This window comes from Ilyonectria robusta (genome assembly GCF_021365365.1).
Source record: "Ilyonectria robusta strain PMI_751 chromosome Unknown BGZ61scaffold_25, whole genome shotgun sequence".
In the NCBI taxonomy this organism is placed as follows: Eukaryota; Fungi; Ascomycota; class Sordariomycetes; order Hypocreales; family Nectriaceae; genus Ilyonectria; species Ilyonectria robusta.
This window is the reverse complement of record NW_025764459.1, coordinates 157,422-175,010: the sequence shown is the minus strand read 5'-3', so window position 1 is coordinate 175,010 and position 17,589 is coordinate 157,422. Positions and strand designations below refer to the sequence as shown.

The 17,589-nt window shown below is 51.1% G+C and overlaps 8 protein-coding genes across 8 annotated transcripts; 5 read left to right on the top strand and 3 right to left on the bottom strand.

Moving 5' to 3' along the window:
- Positions 1 to 881: 881 nt before the first annotated feature.
- Positions 882 to 1,640, top strand: BGZ61DRAFT_537702 (uncharacterized protein; the record flags this gene model as incomplete). Its single annotated transcript, XM_046254567.1, has 4 exons — positions 882 to 988; positions 1,042 to 1,253; positions 1,306 to 1,544; positions 1,605 to 1,640. The coding sequence occupies 4 exons, from the start codon at positions 882 to 884 to the stop codon at positions 1,638 to 1,640; spliced, it is 594 nt and encodes a 197-aa protein (XP_046098328.1).
- Positions 1,641 to 1,706: 66 nt separating this feature from the next.
- BGZ61DRAFT_460648 (uncharacterized protein) lies at positions 1,707 to 3,243 on the top strand. Its single transcript, XM_046247050.1, has 4 exons — positions 1,707 to 2,138; positions 2,217 to 2,765; positions 2,820 to 3,143; positions 3,221 to 3,243. Exons 1-3 carry the CDS (start codon positions 1,776 to 1,778, stop codon positions 2,892 to 2,894), a joined length of 987 nt encoding a protein of 328 aa, XP_046098327.1. The 5' UTR covers positions 1,707 to 1,775; the 3' UTR covers positions 2,895 to 3,143; positions 3,221 to 3,243.
- Positions 3,244 to 5,635: 2,392 nt separating this feature from the next.
- Positions 5,636 to 6,336, top strand: BGZ61DRAFT_460633 (uncharacterized protein). The gene has a single exon (XM_046247049.1). The coding sequence runs from the start codon at positions 5,676 to 5,678 to the stop codon at positions 5,850 to 5,852; it is 177 nt and encodes a 58-aa protein (XP_046098326.1). The 5' UTR covers positions 5,636 to 5,675; the 3' UTR covers positions 5,853 to 6,336.
- Positions 5,636 to 6,754, bottom strand: BGZ61DRAFT_557577 (uncharacterized protein; the record flags this gene model as incomplete). The annotated part of the gene is made up of 2 exons (XM_046255690.1): positions 5,636 to 6,662; positions 6,707 to 6,754. 2 exons carry the CDS (start codon positions 6,752 to 6,754, stop codon positions 6,063 to 6,065), a joined length of 648 nt encoding a protein of 215 aa, XP_046098325.1. The 3' UTR covers positions 5,636 to 6,062.
- A 763-nt stretch (positions 6,755 to 7,517) lies between these two features.
- On the bottom strand, positions 7,518 to 8,494 carry BGZ61DRAFT_364253 (uncharacterized protein; the record flags this gene model as incomplete). The annotated part of the gene is made up of 3 exons (XM_046241504.1): positions 7,518 to 7,622; positions 7,690 to 8,204; positions 8,311 to 8,494. 3 exons carry the CDS (start codon positions 8,492 to 8,494, stop codon positions 7,518 to 7,520), a joined length of 804 nt encoding a protein of 267 aa, XP_046098324.1.
- A 1,294-nt stretch (positions 8,495 to 9,788) lies between these two features.
- On the bottom strand, positions 9,789 to 10,895 carry BGZ61DRAFT_509392 (cyclin-like protein; the record flags this gene model as incomplete). The annotated part of the gene is made up of 4 exons (XM_046251999.1): positions 10,668 to 10,895; positions 10,072 to 10,613; positions 9,965 to 10,037; positions 9,789 to 9,932 (listed from the first exon to the last, which is right to left on the bottom strand). The coding sequence occupies exons 1-4, from the start codon at positions 10,812 to 10,814 to the stop codon at positions 9,789 to 9,791; spliced, it is 906 nt and encodes a 301-aa protein (XP_046098323.1). The 5' UTR covers positions 10,815 to 10,895.
- A 1,824-nt stretch (positions 10,896 to 12,719) lies between these two features.
- On the top strand, positions 12,720 to 13,447 carry BGZ61DRAFT_286466 (uncharacterized protein; the record flags this gene model as incomplete). The annotated part of the gene is made up of 3 exons (XM_046238517.1): positions 12,720 to 12,788; positions 12,848 to 13,280; positions 13,335 to 13,447. Coding segments are annotated over 3 exons (615 nt in total), but the record flags the coding sequence as incomplete, so codon positions are not given.
- Positions 13,448 to 14,864: 1,417 nt separating this feature from the next.
- Positions 14,865 to 15,451, top strand: BGZ61DRAFT_483440 (uncharacterized protein; the record flags this gene model as incomplete). Its single annotated transcript, XM_046249501.1, has 2 exons — positions 14,865 to 14,956; positions 14,995 to 15,451. The coding sequence occupies 2 exons, from the start codon at positions 14,865 to 14,867 to the stop codon at positions 15,449 to 15,451; spliced, it is 549 nt and encodes a 182-aa protein (XP_046098321.1).
- Positions 15,452 to 17,589: the final 2,138 nt, after the last annotated feature.

Genomic DNA, 17,589 nt, shown 5'->3' with positions numbered 1-17,589 from the left:
GGTCAGCAACCTTTTGGGATTTCTTTCCTAGTATGGTTACGACGGTGTCGGTAAGTCTCATATATTATTATGCCATAGTGGATTCGGATCTGATGCTAATTGATTGTTCTTCCCAGATTTCGGCGAGTGTTGCATTTTCGGGCTGCTCATATCCTGCCCCTGGCGGTCTTGTCTCAGGTCTTTTCACTCTAGCCGTGCGCAAAAAGAGTGGCGTCTCCGGAGATCGAATTAAGCCTACGAGTATCTCGTGCAGAAAGATTACTGACATTATCACAGACTGGAATGTCCCAGCGCTGACGACCGCGGCGGCTAAGACGGGTATGGTAAGAACTACGTGGCTCTCAGGAAAGAGCTGCGGGAGGCCATTAAGGCGAGCGGCCGCGACTACGTTGTCACCTTTACTGCGCCCTCTTCATACTGGTATCTTCGCCATTTCGATTTCAAGGGCATCGAGGCCCATGTCGATTGGATTAGCCTCATGTCCTACGACTTGCACGGCGTCTGAGACAGGGACAACCATATCAAAAACTAGGTATTGTCGCATACCAACCTGACCGAAATCGACTACGCCTTAGACCTGGTAACTGTCACTGGAACACTTGACATCTATCTGGCACCTTTGACTGACACACGAACCCCTTGCAGTTCTGGCGCGGTGGCGTTGAGCCTTGCAGCATCCTACTCGGCTTGGGCTTCTATGGCTGATCCTTTGAGCTCGAATCTTCATGGTGGAAGGCCGGCTGTGGCTTCAAGGGCCCTGGCTAACCCGGTCGCTGCTCTAACAAGGCTGAAATTCTCTCATATGCCGGTACACAAGCATGGAACCACTCCAATTGACAAAAGGAACCGTATCTCTTACCACTTTCTGGCCAATAGAGATCATGGAAATACTGGACAAAACCGGCGGAACTCCCTACCGGTATTTTGACGAGGCTGCCGCTGCCCGATACCGTACGTGGTCTACGACGGCCACAGCTGGATCTCATGAGTTCAAGAATGGGCGAAACAGATGCATCGTCTTTGCTAAATTTCTATCTCTAGCTTCGATGATGCTAAGACATTCCAAATGAAAATCGATTATGCGAGCAAAATGGGCCTCCATGGTCCGATGATCTCGGCTATCGATCTCGACACCCGCAATCTCGAAGCTCTGAGGGCTATACCCAAGGGCGAGCATAATGGAGACACCAGAGCTCCTCTCTCGCTGGTCGAGCTCGAAGGGTTCCTCCCCGCTGAAATGCTCGCCCCTGAGGGTGTGGAAACCAACTATGCTCTCATCCACTTTGGCAGCATTGCCAAAGCCAGTGAGATCGATCCCAACCAGGGTCCTCGGCACCGGCGACTCGCACGCGGTTTTGTCGCTCAAGAAGCGCGAGGACGAGCCTGAGCCCCTGGTCTTCCTTGACTGCCTTCCGAACGTGCTTGACCAGCCCAAGCACGAGACCCAGACAACCAGAGTTGTGTGTCTGAACAAGGACGTCGAGGGCCGCTTCTGGGTCATGGAGCGAGGTGTCAAGGGCATCATTGTTGAGATGCCCGATAATGTCAATTGAACACCTCGAACTCCGTTTCCTGGTCAATCTTGCTGACAAATACTTGCACAGTGCGCTCCCAACTCCTTGGCCCGAGCCATCTCCTGAAAGAATCCGAAGGTTGGCCACTCTCCATCGGCCTCCGCCTCTTCTGCTTTTACTAAAGTCTTTGCAAATCAAAGCTTGTCACCTGTCCACCCGCCCAGAGCTGTTATGCCAAAGGCTTTTGACTTCACCTTCGGCATGAACCTGAACCACACACGACGGGATACTGGAAATACCAAGTTCCGCATCGACTACTCCGGCGTCGGAGGCGACTGGAACGCCGCTTTCGACTCTCCGGGCATTCAGTTAGGTAATTCTTTGTGCCGCAGGGCCGTAAAGCGATTCTTCGCCGAGCGCTGGGCTGATTGGCGAAACATGTACAAAAATGCCGAGACGCACAAGAGCGAAGGCGAAAGACAACCTGACGAGGAAGTCGACACTCTCCTCTTCTGGGACACCGTCGAAAATTGTGAATTCGAGGGGGAAGACTACGAATTTGGCTTTGGAGCCTATGTCAAGGGTAAATTCAAAGCCGACTTCATCTGCAGCTTCTCCATGATTGTAAGTCGCAAGCCCCATGACACAGGCGGCCTGTTCGCTCTTGTGCAAACATGGATAAAATCCAATGGGACAACACAGGCTTCAATGGACAACGTGTTCAAAGTTGCGCAAGCCAACGGCTGGCTCACTGTAGATGGAGAGTCTGATCTGACCCTTTCCATCGGAGGCGTTGGCGAGACTGACCTTGACAACCCTGACAAGGGCAACCAAGCCTACACCAAAGTCAAGCCCACCAAACTCAAGGGGCTCACACTGAACCCATCGGGCAACACTTGGATGACTTTCCAGCGGTACGTGAAAGCTGACTACATGCTCGCATCCTTCAACGACACCGATGGGGGTGCCAGCAGCCACAGCGCGCCCTACTTTGACGGTAAGCTCAGGACCCGCGTAATGTCGGACTTCGGAGACTTCGACATAAACTTCCCGCCTAACCCAAAGGATAATCTAGACACCAAGAACCCCGAGCGTGACGACAACAAGGTTTCCATGGACAACGGCAACGTTATTTGTAACTCCAGGGACGACGTTGGCAGGTATGCACTGAGCACTTCCTTCAAATTCGGTCTCATGGTCGACCTAGGCTTCTTCAGAGACCTTCGCCTCTTCCAGGTTCCCATTATCGATGTACGTGCTCTGTTAAGCTATCATGTTTTACAGAATATTGGCTGACTGGAACAGGTGTCGATGCGATACAGAACGTTCACGACGGGAGCTTCTTCCCGTCTCCAGACCCTGCTTCTGCGACGTGCGTGAGCACTGCCGTCACGTAGGCCCCTTCATCCATCCCTTCATCCGAGTGGCTGGTTGAAATATACTAAAAGGTCATTGTGATAACTCGCATCTCGGAAGAGCGCTCGGAATACCGTGAAATGGACGACGAGTAAGTATCTCAGAGTCCCGACTTGCAGGCAGAGATGGTTAATCATTAGCTAACCTCTGCCCAACAGCCAAACCTGTGGATAGGAGGAAAAATGCGTTCGTCCCTGCATTGTCAGTGACAGCGTAAGTATTACAACCTTCTAGTGAAGTCCCACACCTTCTGCCCGCCTGTAAGGAACACTCTGACATTTGGCAACAAGGGAATGGAGATGACAGCTCTTGTGATGGTAACCAGCCTTCCATGGACGAAAACAGAGCCTGGGATTATCGCTCCGACTCCAACGTCATCTCGCCGATGTATTTAAATAACGACGCGGCCAAGGCTATCCAAGACTCTAAGGAATCGGTTTCGTGTCCCAACTGAGTGGTGTGCGGCAAGAACCGCAAGAAGGGCGAAATATGCTGCGGCTGCGCCAACATGAATCTCGACTATGGCTACAGCGACATTCCCAGGTGCGAGAGCTGCCACCTTAAAGTTGACACCAAGGGCCCTTGGCCCTGAGATCTCTCGGCCGGCTCGCTGTCAGCTAGGGGAGAGTCCGCTGATGATCAGGGCGTGTCTAGACTGGACGAGCGCAAAGATGGCAAGGCGACAGTATCACTGAAGAAAATCTATGTCTGCCACAGACAATCTAGTGACAGCAATTGAATGCGCGCACTCTATGGGAAGAATTACGAGTAATTACCCCACACTCCCGGAAATGGTAAAGACCAACGGGAAGGTATCAAAAACAACAGGTGGAGTCCCTGTCGTGATCGAACTGGGAGGTCGGAGCCTTGCAACCGCACGACACGGCGTGGGTGAAGGATGCAAACAGTAACTATCAGAGTGACTTTCTCCCACCAGTTGAGACGATGCTGCAGCAGGCTCACCTAATTACCTGGGAAAAGACACTGACACATGGTCAACTCAACTCCCGCAGGCGAACACGTCTTCGGAGGCCATATTATTGTCCACTTCTTCAATTCGTCCTAACCATCAGCCTCCCAATCCTAACCTTTCACTAGGGGGCGCACTGCGGCCGAATCCCTACCACCGGGCCGGGCCGCGTGCGGGATGGGATGACTCATGAGTTTAGGCAGCCGTGCACAAAATTTGAAAACGGGCCTTTCACATGGACACCATCCACATGTCCCGCAAGCAACAATGTCGCTGTGTCCGCAGGGCTCCAATGTTGCCCAATCGTTGCGATCATTGCGACTCATCTTGACATTTCCGCCTGGCCGCCATCATCGGGTCCTGACATATTTTATACCCAATGCATGGAACTTGCTCTCCAAAGAAAGGGCCATTGTCTACGACGCAGATCGTCCACGGCATGGTGATCAAGGTATCCGTACTTGTCAAAGTTCATTCGTGTCCACACTGGGTTCTTCGACAAAGCGGATTTTTTTTAGCGCGTTGTCTGCGATTGCGTAATAGGTTTCACCGTCAGGATTCAAAACACTGCATTGGCGGGGTAAAAGCAAACGTGTCGATCAAGCCTTCAAACTTCCATTCTTTAGCGCCTCTACAACATGACTCTAGAGGCTTTCCAATGCGATGTCTGCTTAGAACCCATTACGCGAAAGGAGGTGAAAGTACATCTGCAGAAGCATCAGGCAAGCACATGATGTTACTATCTCTACTGTCTCTAATGCTGTCTTAGGCCCAGATGTGGGGCCTAATGAGCCGATTGCCGGACATCGCGCCATCTGCCAGCCCTCAAACCGATGAAGAGCTCGTTAATGGTTCTCAATCATCATATCGCAACCAAAAAAGACGTTCGAACCCCGAAAATCAGCCTTGCAAGACTCGATGCGTTCAGACTACGAGATCTCCGTGGTTCCAATGCTCCAAAATTCAATATTCAAGCGCATTTTCCTCCAACCACAAACATGACCTCAAATAATAAAGAGGCTCAATTGATCCTAGCTGTTGAGGGCTGTCAAATAAGATGAATCACTTAGCGTCCGAGCTGCAGCCAGAATCTACAACGTCAGTCATGCAACCCTCGATTGCCGCGAACTTGGTAAACCATCACGCGCGATAGCATACACAAATCACGAAAATTAACTGAGCTGGAGGAATCGGTAATTGTCCATTACGTCCTCGACCTGGATTCGCGAGCATTTCGTCCCCGGCTTGCGCGGTGTGGAAGATATGGCCAATAAACTCCTCGCCGAACGCGACGCACCGTCCGTCGGCAAGCGCCGGGCTTCCAACTTTGTCAAGTGACAACCAGAGCTAAAGACGCGTTCTTCTAGGAGATATGATTGCAAAGAGTCAAATGCTAAGATGCAGAGGTCATTCGTAGCTGGCTTGCACTCGTGCAGAACACAATGGCCAAATATGGCATCCCAGTGTCGGACATCTACAATTTTGACGAGGCTGGACCTGTCCACTGGCGCAACCGGATATTGGCCAACTATGCCATATGAACGGAACATTGCGCAGCCGTTCCTAATTAGCCTCAGAGGCCATGGTCGGGCCCAACAAATGCCAAACCAACTTGGCTAAATGCTGCAACACGGTCACGAACAAAGGCCCTCTACGCCGGCTGAAGAAATGATTGGATGTAGCATTCTCATCTGATTCCCACACAGCCATCCGTAAGTGGCGTGTAACCCGCGTTCGAGTGACCCAAAGGAAGTTGTACCATACCAGCCTCTGAGATGCTCCGTGCTTCCGGACGGGCTAGGGAAGCTGAAGTACAACACTCAGCTTCCACAGCCTCTCCGCATCAAACTTGTTCGCCGCCCACGAGTACACTTCTTCCTGACCCGGGTCCGCAACATGGCACGGAGCATTTTGGCTTGCTGTCTTCACCACACCAGACGAAAGCCTGCTAAGCAGAGTTTGGGAAAGAAGGTAATCGACCAACGCTGAATTGACTAATTGACAGGGTACTGTACATAGTGCATGCCCAGCTCGGCAGGAACAAAGAAGGGGGTGGAGACTCTAGGAATTTTCTCTGTCAGAGCTAACTTCAGGCTGGTTGATGTTTTTGCATGCGCTGCACAGGCGTTGGGTTTTCATTTCACTTAGACACTTTGTAGCTACTAGGCGTGCTCAGACAACTGAACGACGTTGGTGTTGTCTTGTCGAGTAGTCGGTCCTTTGTCTCCTTGGTCGGTTTTCATGGGCCTGGGAGGCAGCCAGCGCAACTGGAGGAGACAGACATCAGGGCCAGTAGGGTTCGTAAAATGGTTTTGCCAGGAGGCCTCCGGTGAGTGAGCCAGTTCGGGAGCAACTTCGCTTGGGGGGTTCACGGAGGGAGGTGATTCATTGAAGTGATGCAAATCACAGGACGGTCGTGCTTCAAACCAAAGCTGTGGCTCATCGCAGCGATATGATTCATCTAGGGCCCGTAGCTTCGAGACTTTGTAGCGGTCGACGACGTGTTGTCGTTCCATTTCCTTGACCATCACTTCGATCGAGTCAAAGTAGCCTCTTCCGACCATGTAGGGTCTTGAACCGAGTAAAAGCGAGTCGGTTTTGGAGGCAGCGAGCAATCTGTAGAAGACCAGAAAAGACAGGTGAGCATACAGCGCGGTACTGGTGTTGGGCAGGGGAGCTCGGGACCCGGCTTGGACAAAACCGAAAGCGATGGGGATCCATGGGACGGGATTGTGTGCTAAGATCTGAGTCCAAACAGAGGACTGAAGGAGAGTCGACACCAACCTTGCTCATTTTCTGCGCTTACGGATGTGTTAATTGCATCTTCAGGCTGCTTCTTCGCTCCAGCTGGCATGGGCAGTGAGTCTCCACTGGCGCTTTCGGTCGCTCTGACTGAAATTGGGGACGGCAAGTTTCCGCCAATGGTCCAATGAAAAGGTCGGTGTATCCTTCTCCGTAGACCTCCGGGGTTTTCGGGCTTTGAACTGCCGACCTCGATTCTGCATGTACTCTGGTCCTCCTTGCTCCGCCCACAAAAGCCGGGTATATACGTACACGCAATGTGAACGCAATTCCGTATAGTCAACGCCCGCTACGCCGCAGCTTGCTATCCTCGAACCAAGACGCTGCAGCTCCTTCAGCCATTAGCAGTTTTGCAGTGCGCTTCCCACGAAGTCATCCACGAGAACTCTTAGCTCCGCGGGTCATGAAGAATTTTTTTTTTCATCACGACTATTGATTCTTGCTGTATTTGAGTTCAGGTGGGACTCATCAGCCACTCTGAGAAAGGTCGAAATCTTGGTTCTTTCTGGTTAACTCACTGCCTCACAGTTTTACAATCAGCCATCGTAACAACTTAAGACTCGGGATTGCTCGCGATCCATATATTATATTGCACTTTCGTCATCTAATTCCTTTCGATGGTCGAAGATATCGCCCAACAGAAAGACGACCGCCGCCTCTCTGCCCCTACAGCAGTCTCCATTCACGTTCCCTTATTTGACCGTACTCCATTGAATGCTTTCGGCCATGCTGTGGCCCTGGGCGAACGATAATTTCATCCCTGTCGTCTTCTTGGCTGAACTCAGGTGAGAATCGCAAACGTAGTCTTTTATCTCTTAGGGCTGAATCGGGTCAGATGAGTTGGGCGTTGGCAGAGGCGTGATAGTATACTCGTAACCGGCCTCTAAGCAGTGGGCCGAGTAGTCGAAAGAGGTGGGGCTCTGCAAACTTCATCAGCAACATGGATCTCGAGCTATCCTAAGGGGTCGTTTGACTGGCGTAACTCACGCGAGGGTTGGGCTTGTCATAGGGGCTGGGAACGTTGAAATCCATTGGAGGCATGTCGCCATAAGTCATGTAAGGAGTCAGTCCGTCACCGGCCGGGTACGACTCCCACTTGATTGCGTCGCTGAAATGCGTCATTGATGGAAGCGTCATGGGGACGGTGGAAGCCGCCAGGTAGTTGGGGTAGGCGTCAGCGGTGGTCATTATCGGGTAGGGCTGAGCGGAGCCGTAGGGAGTCGGGTAAGTCGACCAAATGAACTTGGAAGGGCTGCCGGAGCAGGCCCGGTCACCGTAGGTGCCAGGGGTCAAGAACGCGTCCGTCGGCTCCATGGGAGGAGTGAACTGGCCGTGAGAGGTGAAAGACTTGGCGGGGGTCGTGGGCTGCGACTTTCGGGACTTGGAGGAGGAGGGAGATCGCTTCGACTTGGTGGTCTTCTGGAGCTGCTTATCGGACTCGACATCATCAGAAGAGCCAGCACGGCGTTCGAGGTCCTCGAGACGTAGCTTGAGCTTCTTGCCTAGGGAGGGTATTCATGTCAGTTTTGCTGAGAAACAGGCTTGGAGGAACTCCGGGGGTCAAGTCCTGTGAAGTTTAGGCTCCCGAGGTTAAGCGGAGCAACATACGGTAGTTGCGCTGAGCAATGCGGTTCTGTACCCGTCGACGCTCGGCAAGGTCAGAAATCTTGGTCCAGTCCTCATCGGGATTGGCAGAGGCGCTGAAGGTGCTGCTGGTACGCGGGTACTGTTTTGGAGGAGTAGGAGGAGCTGCCGTGTAGCCGCAGGCGGGTTGTGTCATGAACATGGACATTGTGAGAGAGGTCAAAGTTGGTTGATAGTGGAGTTGAAGTGCAGAGGCGGTGGTATCTATAAGAACAAGTTAAAAGAGCAAAAGCAACCCGAGGCTATTAAGAGCTGAACTGGTAATGGACTTGGAGATAGATGGGGAGTAGACCGTAGGTGAGGGGGAAGAGGCTGTAGATTAAATATTCCCAACAGTACAGAAGTAGGCAAAGGGAAGACCAGCACTGGAGTGCCAAGGAAACAGCCACCGGGACGCGGGAGACCGAGGGCATATCCAGCGCTTGGCATGGCCTATGGCCCATGTCTCAAGCCTTCTTTCCTCCCCATGCGCAGTCTGCCTTGCACCCCACGCCCGCCTCTCCGTATTCTGGTGGTTGCCTCCGCCACTCCTCTTGCCGGACGCTGGATGCCTGAAGTTGAAAAACCTCGCCAATTTTCCAGCTTCTGCTATCCACCTACCCCTTAACGCCATGCGGGGTCCCTACGCGGAGAAAAGGGGATCATGGAGGCGTATTCGCAAACACATCATGGTGTGTCATCTACACCTGAACCTACTCCGTTGGTTCAGTCCTGTACAGGGCACTCATCTTCGTAACGCATACGAGCATTGTCCCTCGGTGCTTGGTGTATTGGTATCGATAATTTCCCTAGATTCAGCTCTCATTTAGCCAAATTGTCGAACACGAGGCATCTTATGCTCCACATGAGTTCTCCGATTGGGGTGATGCATGCTCCGATGCGGCTATTGATATGTCCGCGTGTTAAAATTACTGCCAAATTCGTTCGCTCTGCGGCAAATGTTGACAAGGAAGTTTACGATCAAGAGGACCAATCGTTTGACCGAAATCCCCAAGAACTAATGATGCCTAATGGGGACCCCTGCATGGCTGCTAAAGCAGGGAGCATGGTGCGATGAGATGAAAAGAACGCCTTGCGAGCTCGAGCAACGAGAACTTGGTGGTATGGCAGGTTGAGGCGTGGAAGCCATCCTCCGTATCCTCGCGAACCCTTGAGGCCAGCTCCCCAAATTTGCGTTGTTTATGCGTAGTGTTCCGCGTATCTTGCTGAATAAAGCCGTGGGAGCTTGGTTTCGACTCGAATGAGTGCTCACTATTGGCTTTGACTTGAACTGAGTAACGAAATGGGTTAATATCACATGCAATGAAAACAAGCGGAATAGTTTGAAAGATGGCAGCTGTATTTTATGACTTAAATTTGACATCTAATATTATCATGAGTGCACGCCATATGAGTCCCTACGCCATTTTTGTCTTATACTGAACGAGCTGTTTCGCCGTGTGTTAAGGGGGAGTGGGGTATCCAACATAGCCTCGGGCTTCCATGTGGTCCTCTTGGGGCGGACTGTTGAGGTCGCTTGCGTACTTGTCGGTGTGCTCGATATGAGGCATGGTAGGATTCATAGCTCGATAGGCGATGGCAGCTTGCTCAGCCACGAACTTGGCAAGCTTCTGTGAACCCGAGAAAAGTTGCGGGTCGAGTATTTGCGGGCCAGAGTGGGCGAAGGGTTGTGAAGGTGGCCCGAGAGGGTCCTGTATCGGTGTGATCCCGTTCTCCGTCGCTGACTTCGGCTCGGCCAAGGATAGCTCGTGCAAGGGCGAGGGAGGTTCGGCCATAATGGAAGGCTTTGTTGAAACAAAATCGCGGTGGTAGAGGGCGATCTCGCGTAGATAGGCCGCCATGTGTTCAACCTTCTGGTCCTCTCCCTCTTCCTCCACCAACAGTTGCGAGAAGGAGTCGGCAGTCGGGTGCCCAATGACCCACTCAAGGGTATCGAGAACATGTAGCTCCATCTGGATAAACATGCTGACGTTGTACAGTCCGCAGCACATGGTAATGAGCTTATGGATTTTACGAACGTGGGACTTCTTATCGCTGTACTTGGCGGAAATGAGGAGGGCGGCGCATCCGACCAGCTGGTAGTGCTGCTTGTACACCAGTCGCTTCGAGCAGTACCGGTCAAGGAGATTGACTGCGAGAAAGAGCGTCTCGGGGAGGAGAGAGAAGGCAGCATGGGCCTCAACGAGGAAGTCGATGAGGTACGGCCTCATGAACCATTGGATGTCGGGCTGTGTGTTAATGAGAGAAGTATTGGGCAGAGTTTCATTCTAGTAACGATCAGTGGAAGTGATGATGGAAATGCCCTTGATGCTCAAACATGCCTCCATACGCCGCCTGTGCTGGGTGATGTCCTCCAGATATTCGTCGCGTATCAGCCATGAGAGCTTCTCGGCAATGATGTCTTGCCGTTGGTGACTAGTCAAGCTGAAGACCTCTTCAGGAGTAAAACCTTGGTGGTGGTTGGTCATATCGGATTCGATGAAGAGGGTATTGTCGTGGTGGCGCGCTATCTCGGATAGAAGGGGGAGGTGTAAAGTAGGTAAAGTATGGACCTGGCCAAAGATGTAGAGGAGGTAAAGAATGGACTTGGCCTAAGGCGATTTAATAAGCGATCAAGGTCCCCTGTTGTGTCTTAGGCCCCCGAAGAAGGCTTTCTCACTCCTCGTGACTACCCGAGCTTGGACTCGAGGCCTCCTCAAGGGATTACTTTACATCTTCCTCACTGGTTTGAGTTTCAAGACATCTTGAGCCAAATAAGGCAGGGTGGATACACACGTGTGGGGCGCGGTGGAAGAGTTAGGTATACTTGATAGCGTCAACGGGAAAGCACGCCTAGTCAAGGGAGGCAGCCGATGGAGTACTTTCAATGCCCGATTTTATTCACAACGTCCGGACTTTCATGGCACGTAAAGATCTTCTGCGAATTAATCACACCCTTGAAGTCATTGTGGCCGGAGGAGGGAAAAAGCTGGATACAAGGTGGGGCAATGAGATGATTAGAGGACAGGGCGGAAGAGAGCCTGGGCCGCACCTCGGTCCTGTGACATTTGCCAAGCGTTCTGGTGTGTGAGGTCTTGTAATTATTGATGCATGGCTTCGTAAAAGCTTGTCAAATCCTAGTCTACAGCATTGATTCTTTGTTTATGATAAGACACTTCCCTCTTTGGACACTTGTCGGTGCCGGAACTGTCCGCCACGGACGGAGCTAAGCGTTGGGTAGGAATCGTTCCCTGACACGAAGCTGTGAGGCATCCAGGCGAAAGAGGGGGCGTTGGTCCTACTCCAGGATCCGGCATTGAAATTAGATCCCACCTCGAGTAACATTAAGGTAGTAACTCCCCATTTGGTGAAGACCGAAAGGCGTAGGCCATCGTATGAGTGAATAGCGTGGATTGTGGCGATACGAATCTCCAAGGGTCTCTCATCTTTCTAAAGTACTAGCTTTATTCTTCTCAGAAGTCGTCGATACTGGTGTTATGAACGCAATCCAGCATCCGCTCGAGCCGTGAGACCAGGTTCTGTCTGGGAACGGCCGGGTCTTGTGACCATACTTCGGGGACCACATTACCCCGTGAGACTGCAGGAATGTGTATGCCTCGCGCTTGGATTTGACACCTTCCGCATGAGTCTAGGGCAAGTCTCAGAAGGGTGTGGTACTCAGGATTATGCCTCGTCTTGGTGCCACCTGGTATCATCCAAAGGCTCAACCAGGATGAAAGATACCTTATAAATAACGTCTGTTGGTACAGTCTCTAAAATCTTAAGACTTTCCTCTCACATCACTCTACTACCACTTTGTGATCTTCAATCAAAATAAATTATCGACAATTTTTCCAGCTTACAACGCCATTGAAAATGGGTACCAAACGGAAATACAAGGGCCAGGACATGCATATCTCGACAAGAGTTGAACAAAAGTTCATGTGAGCATCTTGGATTTACGAAGAAGCTTTCTCAGAAAGCCACAAGTCTCTATTCATGCAGCAGTGAGCACTAACCTCGCACCAGAAAGGGCTTGGTCACCCTCGAATTCCATTTCGTGCCTTCCGTCCAAATCCGGAAAGTGCTAGATGCAAACAACTACGATCTCAGGAAATCGTACCTCGAGCTGAGCGACATGGTCGACTATTGGGACGTTGACAATCCGCCATGGAGGGTGGGGAATACTCCGCCAGCACCAGTAAAAAAAAGAACTGGGCGATCGCCTGATGAATTCGAAGGTCAACGCTGCCACCAGGAGAGAGATGGACGTGAAAGTTCAAGCTCTGAGAGAAGAACGAAGGGGGCGGCTGCGGAACAGAATTGCGGGCCTGGTCACCAAAGGGTCCGGACAGCGGATCCGTCCCGGCACTCAAACCGACGAAAACTCGACCGAGTGCGAATGCTGTTGCGAGAACTTTTCCCGATCGGGTATGATACACTGCAACGCAGAGCACAGCCATGTGAGTTATGCTTGGTGGTATTCTTCATGCTCTTTGACGCGTTAACTGACTCCGTTGAGTGGTTCTGTGTGGATTGTGCTCGTCGCAATGCCGAAGAAATCATTGGGAAAGCACAGTACGATATTCGCTGCATGTCCATGCAACCCTGCGGCGCTGGATTCCCACAAGAAGAACGCCGCAAGTTCCTTGATTCCAACCTCTCGCGAGCGTTAGACCGATATGAGTTCAGAGAAATCCTCGCCAGTTCTGACATTGAGCCTCTAAGTCATTGTCCATTTTGTGATTTCGCCGCCATCTATCCACCTATCGAATCGGCTGAGGAGTTCCATTGCCAGCATCCCGAGTGCGGAATTATCAGCTGCCGGATTTGTCACAACAAGAGCCATAAGCCCCGGAGCTGTATCAGCATCGCCCGGGCCCAGGGAAGACCCACGAGCTTGCAGCGAATCCAGGAGGCAAAATCAAGGGCACTCATCCGAACGTGCAACAAATGTGAGTATACTCCCTCTCTCTGACACATCCATGGCTGACATACCATGGGCCCAGGCGGAACCCCTTTTGTTAAGGAGGGGGGATGTAACAAGATGACTTGCTCTGTCCAGGAGTGCCGTAACGTGCAATGTTATGTCTGTCCGGAGAACTGCGATTACAGCCACTTCTATGATAAGACCAGCGGCTATCAAGTCAGCAAATGCCCGCTATTCGAAAACACTGAGGAACGACACCAAATGGAAGTAGAGTCGGCAGAGAAAGATGTGATAAGGGAGATAATGCAGGAGGATCAGAACGGGGAGCATGGTAACCTGCAAGCTATGTACCGTCGAAACTTTCAAGTCTAGAACAAAAAGACGAACCCCTCCTCGCCTCTGGTCCTCTCCTTTTGGCTCCCGAGAAGCACGCGACGATGGTCGACTGGTTTTCGATTAATGATCGAGCTGTACGGATATGCTTCATCACAGCAGAAGCCTGGGATGGAGATACCAGATCGTTTCGCATTAAGTACACTCCACATGATTTCTTTCCACGATATTTGCTCCAAACTATTGGCTGTGGCCGAACCAATGACGCGTTGGTCTTTGCGGAAGTCGAAGCGCTCAAAGGCAACGTCATTGGTTGTTTGGATAATCCGTTTCCGTCCATAAGTCGGGTCCGGAAAGCCGAGGAGCTCATGCATTGTTTCCTCCCCTCATGGCCAATGTGGCACTCACAGGGATTTGAGGAAGGGCCACGTTGGCTCGTTGAGGAATTTCCAGACTTGGTGCAATTATGGCGGTGGATATCTGCGCCACGGTCTAGAAACTTCGTTTTAGATACAGTACGATAAATCGACGTTACAGGTTACGGTGTGGAAGTGAGGCCGAATCAGCGAAATAACGAAGGCCTTAACTGGCTACTGGGATAGGGTTATCAAAAAGACCCACAACTCTTCGAGAAAGGGTGGAAATTGGCTACAATTCGAAACGAGCAATACAGGCGCTATTTGGACGCTATCCAGCCATATAATTACACTGGATCAATCTCCGGAAGTTTTGAGCGATAACGCCGATCCTATTGGGTAAAAAAAATAAAAATTGGATGAAGCAAGGTCTCGGTGGAACGAAGCGGAGACCTGGGACGAACTTCTTTCACTCAACGCACAATACATGCGCCAAAGCAGAGACTGGAAAGAAGGAAATGTCGAGGTTGCCGCCCCGTTTTCTGACGCCCCAGGGAAGACTGTATGTTGCATCGGATAGGAACGGTGCACTGTGATGTGAATAGAAGCTCTTGATTTCTAGCTATTTGAAGGGCCTAAAGCAGCCCTTATATACATGAAGGAAAAGACGCTCTCGTGACCTAAGTCCGGGATCCGAGCCCTCAGGGGCTCGAGCCTGCGGCCTGTTATGAGGGCACAAAAAGCAAACATGATCCTAGAGTCTGATGATAGTTGTGACACTGTATAGGCTCCGCAGGTGATTATTTTCAAGCCATGCTTGATCTTCACAAATACGGTATTTGTCAACTAACGGTTTGCCCGGGCTCAATGAGTTTGGGGAGACCGTTGGCGAGCGTGCCACGAACTTTTGGCACTTGACGATGGTTCCTTTTATTGAATTCATCGTCAGTGATAAGAAGAGAAGTACAGTCTCTTTTATCAAAAAGTTGTTGGAAGATGAAAGATTCTCGGTGTATGTGCTTGACGGTTCTACTGGGACCCTTGTTTCAGTACGGAGCACGGAAAAACTATCAAAAGTATCTCGCGGGATGTAAGGCAAAAGACTGCCTTGCAACATGCAGCGTGGAGGGTTGGATTTGGAGAGCCGATAACACTTGGAGATATTGCTCTTGAGAACGTCAGGGCAATTCAGAACGACCGCATTTATATATGCCTCGTCGCTTTGAAGATCCACGACGGCATTCTTCGCTCTCCAAATGAGAGAAGGTTTCTGCAGGAGGTGAACAAGGTTGATCTTTCTCATGAGATTCGAAGGTACGCGGAATTGACTAAGATGAAGAGCCTGCGACAGAATCTCTTGGGACGCCTATGGGTGGGGCGCGGCCTTGTCTCTATCAGCAGGGCTCCTGCAACGCAAGCGGTGCTTAAGCCTGCTGGTGGCTTTTCTCTCGCCTTAAGAAAGCGCCTTAATCTAGTATTAAGAAGGTCAGCTGCCGGAGTGCCATAGTGCACTATGATAGCTTGTGAGGATTTCCATGGCAAGAAAATCTAAGTGTGTTACCTAGTCTAGATTTGTTATATCAACACCTCAAAGCTTATAAGAATGGATCTCCATGGCACAGGCCGCTCAAAAAAATCAAGCTTCCTTCAGTCTCGTGCTCCAGGCCTCTTCCTTGGCTGCCCCGTGATCCCGGTGTGAACCTAACTGTCACCCCTGTGCCTCCGCGACGTAACCCTGACTGTCTTGCAACCCTTTAGTCGAACCCTTGCATAGTGGCGATTCCAACCTTACCTGCGGCAACTGGGGGAGGAACTTTTGCTACTACCGTGCTCGTTCTAGTGGTAGCAATATACTAAGCGCACAAGTGCTTTATCTCTGACAAAGCAATCTTGTGATTTGCTTAATAAAAGACCCGCACGCGCGCTGATTTGCTAATACGTCACTCATGGCTGGGGAAAGTCGCTATTAGAATGTATATATAGAGTTCATAGAGGCTCTCAACCTCGACCGAGAGTCTCCTCTCGTTTCTATCTCTTTCATGACACCGCCTCCATACTTACCGTTTCCCTCTACCCTCCTGGCCCGGTCTGACCAGGCATTCGTCAAACATTGCGCTACGGCTGGATTCTTCCACTCCCTTCTATAAAGTGTGTTGAGTAGGGGATTTACGATCTTTGGGGATGTTGGTCATTTGATCAGATCCTTGCCGCAGCTAGGGCTAAGACTACTGCAGCTTCCTTCAACAGGAAAGGCTGTACCGCACAGGGACTAGTGGCCTAACCCATTGGGACCAAAAAGAGCTTTGGATGTGTAGATAGAAGCAGGCAGGAAACCATCCCTCTTGGAAGATCATCACTAGGATAGCTGTCTGGCTATACCCTCAGTCATGATCAGTCTTCAGCTCAATTTACAGTCTTTCTAGCCCATTTCTTCATGTCTTTTTTTTAGTGAACCGTTTGATCAAATGGTATTGGACCCAGCAGCCTTTGGACCTATTCATTTGATCTATCTTTCCCGCCTTTGGTCCCGACCCCTATCTGCCATAGCAGACACATCACTCCTTCAGTCATCACACAAGCTGCTTTTTGGGTGGGTTGTGTGTTTCTAGTGTCTCTTGTCCCCGCCCACCACTCAGTGTCACGCATGTCCACACATTCTCGACGAAATTCCGTTGCAATTATCGGCCTCCGAAGGGGCTTATGTTCTCGCTCTCGTTAACTTACCCGAAGGACAAGATTTAACAGCACTGTCGAAAAAGTACATCAAGCTGATTAGAGACATCCCGGAGCATGAACGATGGATTAGCACGATGATTTCAAGGGGGCATACCGTTCTCCTCATTGGCTCCGACATACCGCGTCTGATGATGAGACTTGAAGATCCTTTCGGCTATTGGGAAAGCTTTGGGGGTAAGGAGTTTAAGGACGAGAAACCTTTGCGGCTTTGGGTAGCCGTGAGGGTGTCTCGTGAAGCTCATCAGAAGAGACAACAACGCCTTGAGGATTCCAGATCTGCTTCATACTCGGTGCTGAAAGCCGGCACTACGACTCACGTCGAGGATCAAAAACCTCCGCAAGATGGACATGATCTTGACGGACAGTAACGTCATTTCGCCACCAGACAGTACGAACATACCTGAGCATAAGCTTAGGTCACCTCGATAGGCACGAAGTAGCGCGCCAAACAGGAGCCACATTCAGATTGTCTGGGCCCAATTTCCTCGGTTCGACGCTGAGGAACACGATATTACACCCCGGGTCCATCTGTATCCTCTGCAAATCAATGCCAGAGGCCTTGGCGATATAATGGGAGGACGGCACCGCTCAGCCATTGGCTACAATCGTTGTAGTCGGGTTGCGCCAGGGGCGCAAGCTGAGTTGTTCGGCTACAGAAAGGACAAAGAGCTACTACAATGCCTTATATATGCTTGAATATTGGGGAGCAATCTACCTCTCAGGAAGTTACCGGTGGTGAGGAGCGGTTACGCGCTGACGATTGGGCATTCATTCTCCACTTTCAGTGCATGGGGGAAGCTACCGGTCCTCAAATTCGTCCCGAGCTACACGGGATTCCTTGGCCTTCTGACTGACGAGTTGAGACTGGGGACGGTTTGATGATTGGTGGGCCTGATAAGAGAGTGGTAT